The sequence below is a fragment of the Coffea arabica genome, chromosome 6e (genome assembly GCF_036785885.1).
Source record: "Coffea arabica cultivar ET-39 chromosome 6e, Coffea Arabica ET-39 HiFi, whole genome shotgun sequence".
In the NCBI taxonomy this organism is placed as follows: Eukaryota; Viridiplantae; Streptophyta; class Magnoliopsida; order Gentianales; family Rubiaceae; genus Coffea; species Coffea arabica.
The window spans coordinates 3,357,456-3,370,874 of record NC_092321.1 but is presented as its reverse complement, the minus strand read 5'-3'; the positions used below and the strand labels follow the sequence as shown (position 1 = coordinate 3,370,874).

General features: G+C 39.8%; 3 protein-coding genes and 1 non-coding gene across 4 annotated transcripts; 1 reads left to right on the top strand and 3 right to left on the bottom strand.

The window, feature by feature from the left end:
* Window positions 1-318: 318 nt before the first annotated feature.
* On the bottom strand, window positions 319-2,851 carry LOC113695337 (protein NUCLEAR FUSION DEFECTIVE 4). The gene has a single exon (XM_027214386.2). The coding sequence runs from the start codon at window positions 2,488-2,490 to the stop codon at window positions 661-663; it is 1,830 nt and encodes a 609-aa protein (XP_027070187.2). The 5' UTR covers window positions 2,491-2,851; the 3' UTR covers window positions 319-660.
* Window positions 2,852-4,688: 1,837 nt separating this feature from the next.
* Window positions 4,689-4,807, bottom strand: LOC140010069 (U5 spliceosomal RNA). Its single transcript, XR_011817335.1, has one exon. It is a non-coding gene; the product is annotated as a U5 spliceosomal RNA (small nuclear RNA).
* Window positions 4,808-6,189: 1,382 nt separating this feature from the next.
* LOC140009616 (probable LRR receptor-like serine/threonine-protein kinase At1g07650) lies at window positions 6,190-7,799 on the bottom strand. The gene is made up of 4 exons (XM_072055699.1): window positions 7,666-7,799; window positions 7,398-7,469; window positions 6,774-6,924; window positions 6,190-6,567 (listed from the first exon to the last, which is right to left on the bottom strand). Exons 1-4 carry the CDS (start codon window positions 7,797-7,799, stop codon window positions 6,190-6,192), a joined length of 735 nt encoding a protein of 244 aa, XP_071911800.1.
* Window positions 7,800-9,163: 1,364 nt separating this feature from the next.
* On the top strand, window positions 9,164-12,783 carry LOC140009320 (uncharacterized). Its single transcript, XM_072054493.1, has 13 exons — window positions 9,164-9,567; window positions 9,681-9,818; window positions 10,296-10,377; window positions 10,528-10,604; window positions 10,760-10,875; window positions 10,991-11,099; window positions 11,230-11,346; window positions 11,450-11,541; window positions 11,651-11,717; window positions 11,811-11,892; window positions 12,008-12,099; window positions 12,234-12,377; window positions 12,479-12,783. Exons 1-13 carry the CDS (start codon window positions 9,268-9,270, stop codon window positions 12,623-12,625), a joined length of 1,563 nt encoding a protein of 520 aa, XP_071910594.1. The 5' UTR covers window positions 9,164-9,267; the 3' UTR covers window positions 12,626-12,783.
* The last annotated feature ends 636 nt before the right edge of the window (window positions 12,784-13,419 follow it).

Genomic DNA, 13,419 nt, shown 5'->3' with positions numbered 1-13,419 from the left:
GAAATATAAGGTAGTCCTCATCGAGAAATCTATTTATCGTTCTTTCTAAGTTTGAAAGCTCAAAAAATGGATGCTGTTCAAATTACAGCTAAGATCGCCAGAAAACTTTCAGTTTGAAAGCTCTCATTCTGATCCTCTTCAAATTGCGGCTGAAAATTGGGGGCTGTGCCCATGAACATCTTAAGCTTGATCAGCATCCCAGAGCCGAGGGACGCCGTATATTCTTTAACTCACTCCCTTTGTGTTCTGCAAATTGTATGTATACCCCAAAACGATCAAAAGTGAAAAAATGATATTTACTACACTACTCAACCAAAATAAAATTCGAGAGTATCTTTTGATAAAATTCATTTTACAACAGCTATTTTATCTGTTAATATATCTGCTATTACGCAATGCATGGCAGGATAAATGCAGCATTTTACATTTTGTAGACAGGTGAACTAATCCCTCAGAGCATTATTCAAGCGTCTGCTCTCGTGCTCATCCGTTCCGTCAGCATCTGTTACTATAATGCTTGGCGGGCTTCAGACAGCATTTAAATGCGAGATTTCTTGTTTCTACCCCCACGGATCAGCTTATCAAGGGTTATATATCAGATAGATAGTATTACAGAGGAGGGGTGGGGAGACGAGTCTAAATACGCCGCTACAAAATTAATCACCTGGCGGCTGGCAAAAGTGGTGCGATTGTAACCGAGTTTATCTCAGGATCTTTCACTTGACCTTGCTCTTTGAATTTCTTGTATATATCGCCTTTGTAGAAATTTCTGGTCCTTAAATACAAGACTAAAGAAACAACACATCCAAACAACGTGGTCGCAGTAATTATGAGAAAAGATAGCTTGTAGCATTCTACCCCGTCGCACGTCAAGTCTTCCCCGGCTCTCCTGGTGACTTCTTTGGCTGCCATTTGCTTCAACGCCTCCCTGTCGTAAAAATGGCCTGCTATTTGAACATTGAGTATGTAATTACCAAACGGACTGGCTCCAGCACCTAAATTAATCAGCGTGGAGTAGTACTTTAGGCCAAATAATTCTGATATGATAGCGAAAATTAGTGGCCACTGAGCTCCGAAGCAAAAGCCAGCAATCAAGGATGAGACGTAAAGAGAATATGGGACGCCGAAAGCAATGAGGAGATGGCCGGCGCAGGAGACGAGAAGCACCAGCGTTAGCATCAGGGGACGTGGAAACTTATACTTGGCCAGTAGGATTTCGGAAGCAAAGCCGGAGGCCACGCGTCCTAAATAGGACCATATGCTTACTAGTGATACGAATGTGGCAATGCTCTTCTTGGGATAGCCCAAGGATTTGCCAATTTGACCCAAATTATCAATTGCCGTTAACGTCCCGCCCACCCCAAACGTTGTAGCCGCGAACAGAATTAGCATATCGATGGTGCACACCGCTTGCAGGATTGTGTGATCTTCTCCCCTTTCCGGTGGCCTGAACACCTTGCCGAAGCAAGAAACGGGCGTCTCTTCTTGATTCGGTGGATCGGCGAGAGGCGTCTCTGCTTTCGCTGCCTGGGGTGCAAACTCACTCGCCGGTGGTGGATCATATGAGGTTTCTCCCCTCTTTCTCTTCCAAAGTTTGAACTCCTCTGTTATGACAACGAGCAAGTGCATAGAAAGCAAAACAATCACCACAGAAGCACTTGCCCCGTACTCTAACCTAGTAAAAGCCAGCCAGTTTTGGGCAATGATTGTGATCATTAGAAAACCGGCTAGAATGAGCGAAACGTAGAGGAAACGGTAGAACATGTTAAGCTCAGTTGCTTGTCGAACGACCCTCATGATGCGAACAGTTCTAAGGAAAATGAGCGAAACGGCAGCGGGAAGCCAGCCGATGAGTAAGATGAGAGACTTGGAATCATGCCCGTAAAAAGCACGGTAGAGTTGTGTGATTATTGCACCGCTAAGCCCAACAAATCCCTTCAACAGACCGATGACAACACCTCGACTTTCTGGAAAATTTTTGACACACGAAACCAATGCAACGGTGTTGGAAAAAGTTTGAGAATTGGCACCGATGAATATATAGAAACACATGTGCCACACGGCCGGCCTAGCAATGCGCCCGGTTACCGACAGCCATATCATCAGGTAACCAGAAAAGTTCATGACTGCACCCAAGGAGAGAACTAACCAGGGAGGTGCGACCTCGTTGACCAGCCCCGAAATGATTCCCAAATTGGCACCCAAGTCCTTGAAGAAGCCGATCAAGTTTAAGGTTGTCTGGTCATAGCCTAGCGAAGATTTGATGTCCTCCGAATAGATGCCAAACATGTAAGTAGCTCCAGACATGGCCATGATTAGGATGGTTGCGAACACCATGTACCATCGGCTACTGAACAAATGGGGTATAAAACTATTCGGGCCTCTCCAGCACCCAGAAACATCCCTGATCTCTTCTTCTGCCACTCCCTCTCCCATGGTTTTTCTCTTACCTTTTCTCCTGATTTTTGGATTCCTGAGGGGGTCTTTCATGGGTGTGTGCGCGCGGAGCTCAGTTAAAAGACCAGTGTGAATATGGATCTGTAGCAATCAAAGAAGTGACCCAGTGGAGGAGAAGTGCCCAAGCGGAGGAGTTTCAGATGGATTTCTTCATTGACCCAGAAATGGACAAAAGGCTATTGTGTGTGGGACAGGAACAGGAGAAAAATAGCACATGATTTAATCACCGATACTCTAAAATTTTATTCCATTCGACGAGAAAGTTGGCATTAGCAGGTAGCAATCAAAATTTGCAAAGCTCCAAAATAATCTGTTTTTATAAACTGGAGATTCCACTTGCATCTGTAATCGTCATGGCTCATAAAATTTTAATCAAGATATTGTAGCTTTTTTGGTAGCATGATTAGTAGGAGATCCTGTATTTATCACTGCAATGGATCTCTTGGTTGGATATGTGGTAAGTGATTTGACATTTATTTATTGACTTAACGGGAGCCATGAATATATGGATTTTCATCCAAACTAATGAATATGTGGATTTTCTTTCTCTGTCATTAAACGTGTCACAAAAACCCAAGATCTGAAGGACGAAGGATGTACAGATACACTACTAAATCCGAGAAAGTTATAAACATTATAATAATGTTGTAAATCTCCAATCTATTTGAAATGAGATATATCAATACCAAACGAACATCTTTGCATATCCTCTCTCGCCACATCTATTGTTTAACTACTTCGAGATCTGACAAAAATAGACTCAAAAATTCTAGATTTGCAAACAGATATGACAAAGGAAATAAAAAAACTAATAGAAAACTTGCACGAAAAATCCTAAAACAAACTCTAGAAGACAAAAAATTTCTCTCCAAAAAATTTGAGGAGAAGACAATACTCTCGCTAAAAATTTTAGAGAAGACTTTATTATCTTCAAACATAAAAAGAAATGACTGGGGCAGTAATTTTGAGAGACTGAAGAGTGCGTAAACCTAGAATTGGTTATCCCGTAGAATCCAAATTACTGTTGCCATAACTAATTATTCCCTCCGTCCCACTTTGATAGTCTTGTTTTCCTTTTTCGTCTGTCTCAAATTGTAGTTCACTTTCTAATTGAAGAATATAGTTATTTTTTAATTTCTCTAAAATACCCTTATTCAATATAGGTTGTTATTAGTATAAACCACCTTATTTAATATAGATTGTTAACCTACCCCATTTTAATACATTTAGATTTTCCAAAACATATTGATATATGAAAAGTCAACTTTGTTATTCTTTCAAGCCAAAATGTGAAATAATGTAAAATGAAGAATGATTATTTCTTAATCGTCAATCTAAGTTCTCATAAACCATCAATTCAAGTTTTCATGAATAATTAATATAATGTTGTACTCTATTTAATGTAAGGATATTTTAGGAAAATAGCAACCTAAATTTATTATTTCAATAAAATTAACTATTTTTTTCTTAAACTGTGTGAAAAAAAAAAATTAAAACTATCAAAATGAGACAAAGGGAATAAATCATAAATATGTGGATGTAGTGCTTAGAAAAGGTAGCCAAATGCATAATGTACAAGCAATATTGCAAAATGGACAACCATTATCAATTTATCATCTCAAGAACTACCTACCATGCCTAACTTTTGCTCGAAATTTTCCAGTCCCCAACCAAACGGAAAGCCTTTATCGTCTAGTCTAGTCAGAGATATACTCCCGTGTTAACGTCGTATTCAGGGTGTCGTGCTATTATGACTTGCTTTTAATGCGCGTGTATCACGTGTTTACGACTGATGGGGCAGAAAGACGTTAGCAAGAATGATCAAAACTTGGAGAGTTGAGACCACAATACGCGCGGTGAGGTGATCCACCAATGAAACTCCAATAATTTGCAGCCTTCTGTAGTTTGTACGAATTGAGACATCTTATTATTCGATCCAAAAAAAAAAAAAAAAAAGAACTTGAGATATCTTATTTAACTTCTGAGTCGGTATCCTAGGATTGATTATTCCTTTTCACGGATTTTCTTAATTGCAATCAAATCCGGAGGAACATCAAATACTACACAACTCCAACCACGAATTTCTTACATATTCTCTAAACTCTAAAGCAGTTTTCCTTTCGGCCTTCCATCCTTTTTTCGGCCAATGATTTTGTAGACGAACCAACCCCAATTGTCCCTCCCTCAAAATTTAACGACATTCCTAAATATTTCGACTGAGATATGTAGAAGCCCAACCAAAGAAGAAGGACCTCTCTAAAAATTGGCGTATGCTACCTTCTGCAGCGAGCGCACGGTATTCTTTAGTAAAAGGCGAAAGAATAGTTCGCTTTGTGCTCGCTGCGTAGCTGCTTGCCTTTATTTCGAGTTATTCCCAGGTCTTATAAACGCTCCGCTCGACAGCTGCTACGCCTGTGCTGATCGATGTGGGATGGGACTCGGTCTTTTCTTTTCTTTTCTTTTTACCTCCATAATAAGAAAGCAGTTTTCTTCTTCGTCCAGACGTTCGTGAATGATTTCTAAGCATTGATACCGTTAGAAAACCTGAGATTAAGAATTGATGGTCCTACTTCTTAGCCAAACTAGAAATTGGGTCATATAACAATCAAATCAATTCACATGCACGTCGGTCGGTGTAGACCGTAAAAGAGCAGATTCGACGATCAAATAAAAATTGCTCCCCTCCCCCGTAGCCGTAAAGAACATAAATAGCTTTTCGACCCCTCAGCTATACCTAAATGCCTGAAATGAAAACAAGTGATTGTTTAATTTGGTGATTTGCCGGAAACGACGGAGCTCTTAAAATTGTCCAATCTCAATCCTCATCTTCCTTCCTTTACTAGCTTGTAACCGAAGGTCCCAAAAATCGAATGGGAGCAACAAGCCGTCCAGTCCAGAGTTAGTTAACCTCTGCTCCAGTACGGCACAGTGAGACAAATCGTGTCTTGGGACTCTTGGTGTTGTTATTTGACTTTTTAGCCGGCATCAAGTCATCGTTCTTCTTCATTTTCAACAACTGGAGAGAGAAGACAGCCACTTGACCTTTAACCTTCCACGGCAGCAAGCGATTGGTTTCACACTACTGTCTTTTATATATATATGATAAATTCTGACAGAACGTAATCTGTTTTGATTTTTATTTTATTTTTTGGAAGTTTCTCCATTGTTTAAAGGGATAATTTCAGAAACCTCCCCTGAGGTTTCTGACAGTCTCAAGGACCTCCCCTGAAGTTCCGAAAATCCCTTATACCTCCCCTAGAACTAAGTAGATAGTATCAGATTCAACCCAATTGACATGGACAATGAATATAAAATGTGTATCAGGAGAGAGAAAATAAAAAAATTCCACCTCTGTCCTCAAGATTGTCATTAGTGAGGATGCTTATGTTGAAAATTTCAATAGAATCTTGTTCCTTTGAAATTTCAGAGGGTGTATGTGAAACTGATGGAAAAAGGTCAAGATGTATTGCAAGAAATTGTCTTCTGCTTCATGCCAACGGCTCTCAAAGCAGTTATTTGTAACGGTAAAAAGAAACAGTACTGTTGCTTTGGAGGTCTATATATTTGCTTGCATGGGAGTTGCAAGAGAAAGCTGTCAACATTGTTGGGTTGTGGCTGAGGTTTCTGCAAAAGTGCTCATACAAGTATAAGTTGAACTACCTACAAACATGTTCAAGGCGACTTCACCTGCAGTTACTGCTATGCTATATACACTTACTTGTGTATAGAATACTACTTTTTACTCAATATGTTTTGAAAGGTTCTATTCTCTTCAATATCTGCATTTGAGACGGATGAATAGGAATGTGGACCGCTTGATGAAATGCTTTGAGTCTGACTGGGACTTGGATTTTGCCAAAAATGGTTTCTTATGTTCTTGAATTTTGAAGGGGCAGTTGAGAACCCTGGCTCAGAAAGTATGTCCTGAACATCTGTTTGGCCTTCCAGCATGCTCACAACTTGAGACATTGTAGGCCTGAGAGTTGGGGATGCATTTGTATATAGAAGGGCCACATTTAGCATGAGAGTTGCCTTTTCTGATGAATATTTGGACCCCAAGTCTGGATCAACCAGTTCTAGTAGACTGCCTCTCTCTTGTAAAACATAGGCCTGGTCAGAAGAATGAAATGACAAAAGTTAGACTGGAACAAGCTGCATTAGAATCCTATGAGGGAAGACAGTGTAGGCTTGGAAATTTTACGGCAATTTAGTCGGAAAGACAATGAGATACTGATCAGGTTTCAGATTGTGAATGTGTGAGAATTACTAGTGGAAATCGAAGTAAAAATAATAGAATTGAAGAATTTCAGTTTTACCTCATCAAGAAGATAAACACATTCTTCCTTTGGCCTGTAATTTGTGTTGTTTTTTCCACTGACTATTTCCAATGCTACAACTCCATAGCTGTAAACATCTGCTTTAGCAGTCAAGTAACCGCGCATCGCGTACTCAGGAGCCATGTAACCTCTGCATGAGCAAGTATTAAGGGAACATTCATTACAATATAAGCAGGTCACGAGGTTATGATCACTATCAAAGGAAGCTCTTGTTGCTTTGTTTTCAGAGGTGAAAACAAAGACCAACCCGCTGATATGGCAGATATGTCAAAGTGACAAAATGAAGGCAGGCATTTAAGCTTTAGCCACATGATTAATGAAGGTAAGTTTTAACCTGTTTTATTATCACATTGCCATTTATATATGATAAGATATTTGAAGCAGGAGCTAAAACCTCTACAGATTCTCCAAAAACATGGACACAACGAACTTACATAGTTCAGGCAATCCGGGTGCCAATGTGACTACAATCGTCCTCATTTAGCTTCGCCAGGCCAAAATCAGAGATTTTAGCATTGAGGTCCTTGTCAAGCAAAATATTGCTAGTCTTGATGTTTCCGTGGACAATTTTCAGTCTTGACTCTTCATGGAGGTAGGCCAGACCTCGGGCTACGTCTAGGCAAATTTTCCTTCTTGTTGGCCAGTCTAACTTTATCTTGCTTGCTAAATCCTTTCCTGTTGACATTTGAAAGACAAACTAGTTACTTAGTTTGCTATATATCCACCAAAATTATGTGCATCTCTTTCAAATTTACTTGCACTTGTTCGTTGAATAGAGCTGAGCTTATTGAAAAGAGCTCGTGATACACAGTTGTTTGCCATGAATTCGTAGATAAGCATTAAATGATTTCCTTCAACACAGCACCCATACAACTTTATAAGATTAGGATGTTGCAAAGCAGATATCATTCCTGTTTCAGTCACAAATTCGAGGTTCCCTTGTTTAGACTTGGAAGAAAGTTGCTTTACAGCAATTACAGTACCATCTGATAATTGACCCTGCATCATGAAGTAAAGCTGCAACTTTAGTTTTGAATAATCAGAATATAAATTATTTAGAAATTATTGAGACAGAAGATACTTGGATCACAATTAAATTTCATTGTCCTTTGGTTTATCAAAGCAAGGAACACTTGGAAACCTATAAATCAACCAAATTATTTATAGAGAGTTGTAGGACATTTTTAAATAACAGTTTGCTGAAGCAAAACAGAAAAAAGCTATAGTTGAAAACCTTAACTTATGGAGAACAATCATGGACCAAAGGATTTGATTTAGTTGCTCTGAAAATCGTTTTCATCTGAGGATCCATTTACAAGAACTGATTAAAATGTTCCAGTTAAGTTAGTTAATCCTATGTATTAGACATTTCACTAATTAATTCATATTATTATCAGAATATATTACTTCAACAGCAGGGATATTTCTGTCAATTCAACATCCATGTTGTCATTTTGGGGCCCAATAATCTGACAGGGGAGGTATAAGGGATTTTCAAAACTTCGGGGGAGGTCCTTGAGACTGTCAGAAACCTGAGGGGAGGTTTCTGAAATTATCCCTTGTTTAAACTCACTAATAGTTTTTCACGGCCCTTTTTTGTCGGATTTAAACTTCTCCAATTTAGTTGGGGCCTGGGGGGTACGTGGACCTTAGACTTGTACAGGCACATGGCAGATTGGCAGTGGATCAACAGTTCGGGCCACCTCTATTTTATTTTGTTATAGGTGCACTTCAGTGTCTAAGGATGATAGTCTTGGTCTTAAGAAGTCAGAATACATACAGCTAAATAACAACGTAGTAGTAAAACGAATAATTAAAAAAAAAAAAAAAAGAGGCAAGCGAGGATAAGGTACATCATACAAATGTAAAACATCTGACTTTTTTCCTTTCCCTTTTTTTTGTTTTGAAACATACAACACCGGATTTTTTTTTTTTAATAGTAACGATAACATTTTTATAACCTAATCTATTCTATTATATTCTACAGGACGGGAGTTTCTAAAAAAATTATATAAGAGATTAACAGGTATGCAGATCTGACTAAATTAAAGTAATTAGATGCCCTTAAAGTACTTTGGCTGGTCGGGGCCGTCCCGGACGGGGACCTTAATCATGTCTTAATTAGTCCCACGATGTTCCGCTTCCATTGTGTAAAAGCATTGCCGCTACGTTAGTAGTAATTTAAATGGTCCTGCGCACTAATTCAGGCGATCAAGACCGAGACAGCAGCTGATTAAATGAGCCGGCCTTTTGATTTTTATGCTTGTCCTAGACTATGCATGCTCATAATCCAGGCACTAATTAATTTAGTAGTCAACTTCATTGAGTAAAAGTAGTAAGACATACATCTGCATATATACGTACACACTACTACTACTACTACTACGACTTGGTGAGCTATACCTAGCTGCAAGCAAAGCAACGAGAGAAGTTGTGGGAGAGGAAAGAAGAGAGCTAGCCACTAGTTGCAGCTATGGACGATCCCAAGAAGTTGGAAGAAGGGTTTGCTGATGATGTCAAAGGACATCTTGTGGAGGAAGAGGAAACAAGAAGCTTTCACGGCGAGAAAGGTAAAACTTCAAGAGTTGATGACACCAGTGTAGGTGGTGGCCAAGACGCTACAGAACATTGCCAGATGAAAGAACACAAGAGCACCGGATTAACGGAACAGCCAGCGGCACAAAAGCAGGAGCAAACTGCACTAGTGCTGACAAAACCACCAAAGACCAAGAGGATTGCAACCTTAGATGCATTCAGAGGCCTCACTGTAGTGGTACTCTAATTCATTTCATTTCTGTTGAATTTAGTTTTTCAGTCAGTGATGTGCATCATTATTAACTGAGAAACAAGACGATGAGTTTCTGTCCAAAATTGCGTGGCGTGCAGTTGATGATATTAGTAGATGATGCCGGAGGGGCATATCCACGGATTGATCATTCCCCCTGGAATGGATGCACCTTGGCCGACTTTGTAATGCCGTTTTTTCTCTTCATCGTTGGCGTTGCAATCGCTCTTGCCCTCAAGGTACTTTTCCCTAGTCTTCGTTTTCGTTGATACCTCTTTTCACTTCAGCAAAACTGTCCGTTGTGCATGGTTATAATAATTTTTTTTTTTTTTTAAAGAAGGGGTTGATGGAAACTTCCCCCTTGTCTGCTAGGAGAACGAATCTTAAGAGCCCAAGAGGTAAAAAATTATGGGCCTCTAACAAAGAGTTGATCCATAAGATTACATAAAATGCTAAATGATGGAGAAAGAGTAGCAGGGCCTTAAAGCCCAAAATTAATCATATTTGTGAAGATACTAATTTTAGGCTAAACTATGGACATCCAATTCCACGAGAAAAAAAAAAAAATTTCAACTTTTAAACCGACCCCTTTAACTGAAAAAGAAGAACACCAAGAATTAATTATATAACGATTTAATAGGACCCCCCCTCCTCCCCCCCCCCCCCCCCCAACAACCACCAAGAAAAAGTTTCTAATTGTTTACATGTAATTGCAGAGAATTCCCAAGGTCAATGCTGCTGTTAGAAAAATAATCTCGAGAACACTAAAGCTTTTCTTCTGGGGACTTATACTTCAAGGTACTTGAGAGAAAAACTCAAAATCTGCTGCTATGATCCTATTTTGCGATTGCAAAGCAATAGAGGAGCAGCAGATAGAAGCAATTGGCTTCTGATGTTATGTACATAATATGACTCTAAACATACTATATATGTACACAATACATACAGGGGGATACTCTCATGCACCCAGTGACTTGTCTTACGGGGTTAATATGAAACTCATACGATGGTGCGGCATCCTACAGGTGTGATACTCAAGAGCGAATCTTTCATTCTTTCCATCTCTTTTTAAGATTTTGAGCAAAGCATTTTCTACGGAATTACTTGAAGAAATCTGTTTATCCATCCGAAACGTCCCTGAGCATCGTCATTTTTTGGTTGGGTTTGTATCCGCAAGCAGAGAATAGCTTTGGTCTACTTAATTGTTGCTCTGATAGAGACATTCACCACTAAGCTCAGGCCAACCGCCATTAGCCCTGGTTTTCTCTCCATTTTCACGGCATACAAATGGCAGTGGTAAGTCTAATACGTGTTCTTTCTACAGTTCAATAGCTTAGTTAGTCTCTCTCCCTATTTGAGCGAGTCAAGAGGATGGTATATGTAGATCCTTCCTTCTACTTTTCATTTTCAGGCTGGGAGGATTTGTTTCGTTTCTGATATACATGTTCACCGTATTCACTCTCTATGTTCCTGACTGGACCTTCGTCGTGCATCACGGGCATGCTGCTGGAAAATACACCGTATGAGATTGCCTACTTATTTCTGAGCAATTTTTGGTACTTCTACCAAAATTCTTCGTGCACATGTTGCCCACGAATGAATGCATGAGCAAACTGAAAGTTTAGCTATTTATTTATTCTCAAATTAAAGGTAAAATGTGGGATGAGAGGACATTTTGGACCAGCGTGCAATGCAGTTGGTTATGTGGATAGACAAGTTTGGGGGATCAATCATCTATATGCGGACCCCGTTTGGAAACGTTTAAAGGTACGCAATTCGCATGCGGAAGTGGAACGTTATTGGTTCTAGTTCCTCGTAATATTCCTGGCATATTATTAGTTATCGGTCTCTATTCTCAACCAAAATGTAGGCCTGCACATTCAGTTCTCCTGCTTCTGGTCCTCTCCGTGAAGATGCACCGACTTGGTGCCCTGCTCCATTTGAACCTGAAGGCTTCTTGAGGTTCGACTAGCTTAGTTAAGCTCAAGAGACATTAGATTGGTACTTCAATTTTCTCCACAAGACATTTTTCTTGCAATAATGGCTTCTATTACTTCTTGTTATCTTCTAGTTCAATTTCATCTATTCTCTCGGGCACAATTGGCATTCATTATGGGCACGTCTTGATTCATTTTAAGGTTACGATCTCTTTGCCAATCTATTTTTCAAGCTGGTTAGATGGCCTTTGGGTGTTGCTGAGTTAACAAAAATTCGCGCACATTTTGTTGCAGGGTCACAAGGAGAGGCTCAAGCATTGGGTGTCAATGGGGCTCTGCTTAATAGTCCTAGCCTTAGTTCTTCATTTTACAGATGGTGAGCATCATTCACATACCTTTCTCAGGAGCAGTTAGCCCAGTGCATCTTCTCTTTTGATGACTAAAAATCCACAGGAAATAACAGACATTTCTTGTTTCAATCTCGCGTGCAGCTATACCTATCAATAAGCAGCTCTACAGCTTCAGCTATGTATGTTTCACAGCGGGAGCAGCTGGAATTGTATTCTCTGGGTTCTACATACTGGTAAGAAAGTTTGATCTTCACAGTAGCAGTAGAAGTACTAGTACCTATTTTCTAAAGAAAGCAAACTATGGAACTATAGATTTCCAACGAAAATAATCTCAAGTAATGTTTCCCTCTCTGGCGCAATAAAACAGATTGATGTTTGGGGGCAGCGGAAGCCATTCTTGTTCCTCGAGTGGATAGGGATGAATGCAATGCTGGTGTTTGTAATGGCAGCACAGGGCATCTTTGCTGCCTTCATAAATGGATGGTACTACGAAGATCCCAAAAACAGTCTAGTAAGTACCATTTTCTTCTCATCGATGCTAAAGAATGTAACCTCCAGAACCAAGTCATCATTAATGGCTCCTGATTGGCTGGAAATGCTGATAATTCACAGGTGAACTGGATTCAACAGCATGTCTTCATTGACGTATGGAAATCGGAAAGAGTAGGAACGCTTTTGTATGTGATTTTCGCTGAAATTGTTTTCTGGGCCGTGGTTTCTGGGGTCTTGCACAAATTGCGCATTTACTGGAAGCTTTAGGGATCAAAGTCATCATTCAGATGTATATGTTGAATTGCCGCCTGATGTTTCTTTATAGTATTTCGTTTGTGGTCTGGAAATTCGTCGTGTCAATTTGTTACCTTCGTAAATAATCAGGCTAAAATTGCCATTAAATAATAAATACCATTTCATTTCAATGTCGATTAGTTGACATCAATAATAGCAGGAATTCTCACGTAAACCAAATTCCAAGAAAGCGAGCTTATGGGAAAGCATTTTGAAATGTTTTCAACCTCAGAGGTCCGATTCTTCTCTTTAACCTTTTTCACCTTTCACGTTAGGCTTTCTTTTCCCTTGAGAGATTATGTCAGCCATCTTCTATTTTGGCTTTTCCCCTTGGTGGTGGAAGTTTATCAGTCGTCAGTATTGGTAAATAAGAAAATATCTTTGTTAGTATCTTTGTTGTTGTTCATCAGACCCCATAGTTCTGCTGCTACGCTAGTCCAATGTTCAGTTGGAACCCCATTCTCCACTTTCCCCAGCTATCTCTGAGCACTCCACCTGCACCAGCTATACCCGTTCCTCTGCAGGCTGCCCCATCTACGTTCATTTTCCACCATCCCTCCTGGGGTCTCTCCCACTTTATGAATTTCTCTTCCCTGGCTGCGTTGGCATGCTCTCTTAATAGTACTTCCTTCACATGCTGTATTTGCATTTGGATTGCTTCTAGTCTCTTCATTATCCCCTGCTCATCTCCTGCCACACACATTGAGTTCCTCGCTGTCCATGTCAAGCATGCCATCTGATGGAATAGCAGTTGCCTCATTCTCGTT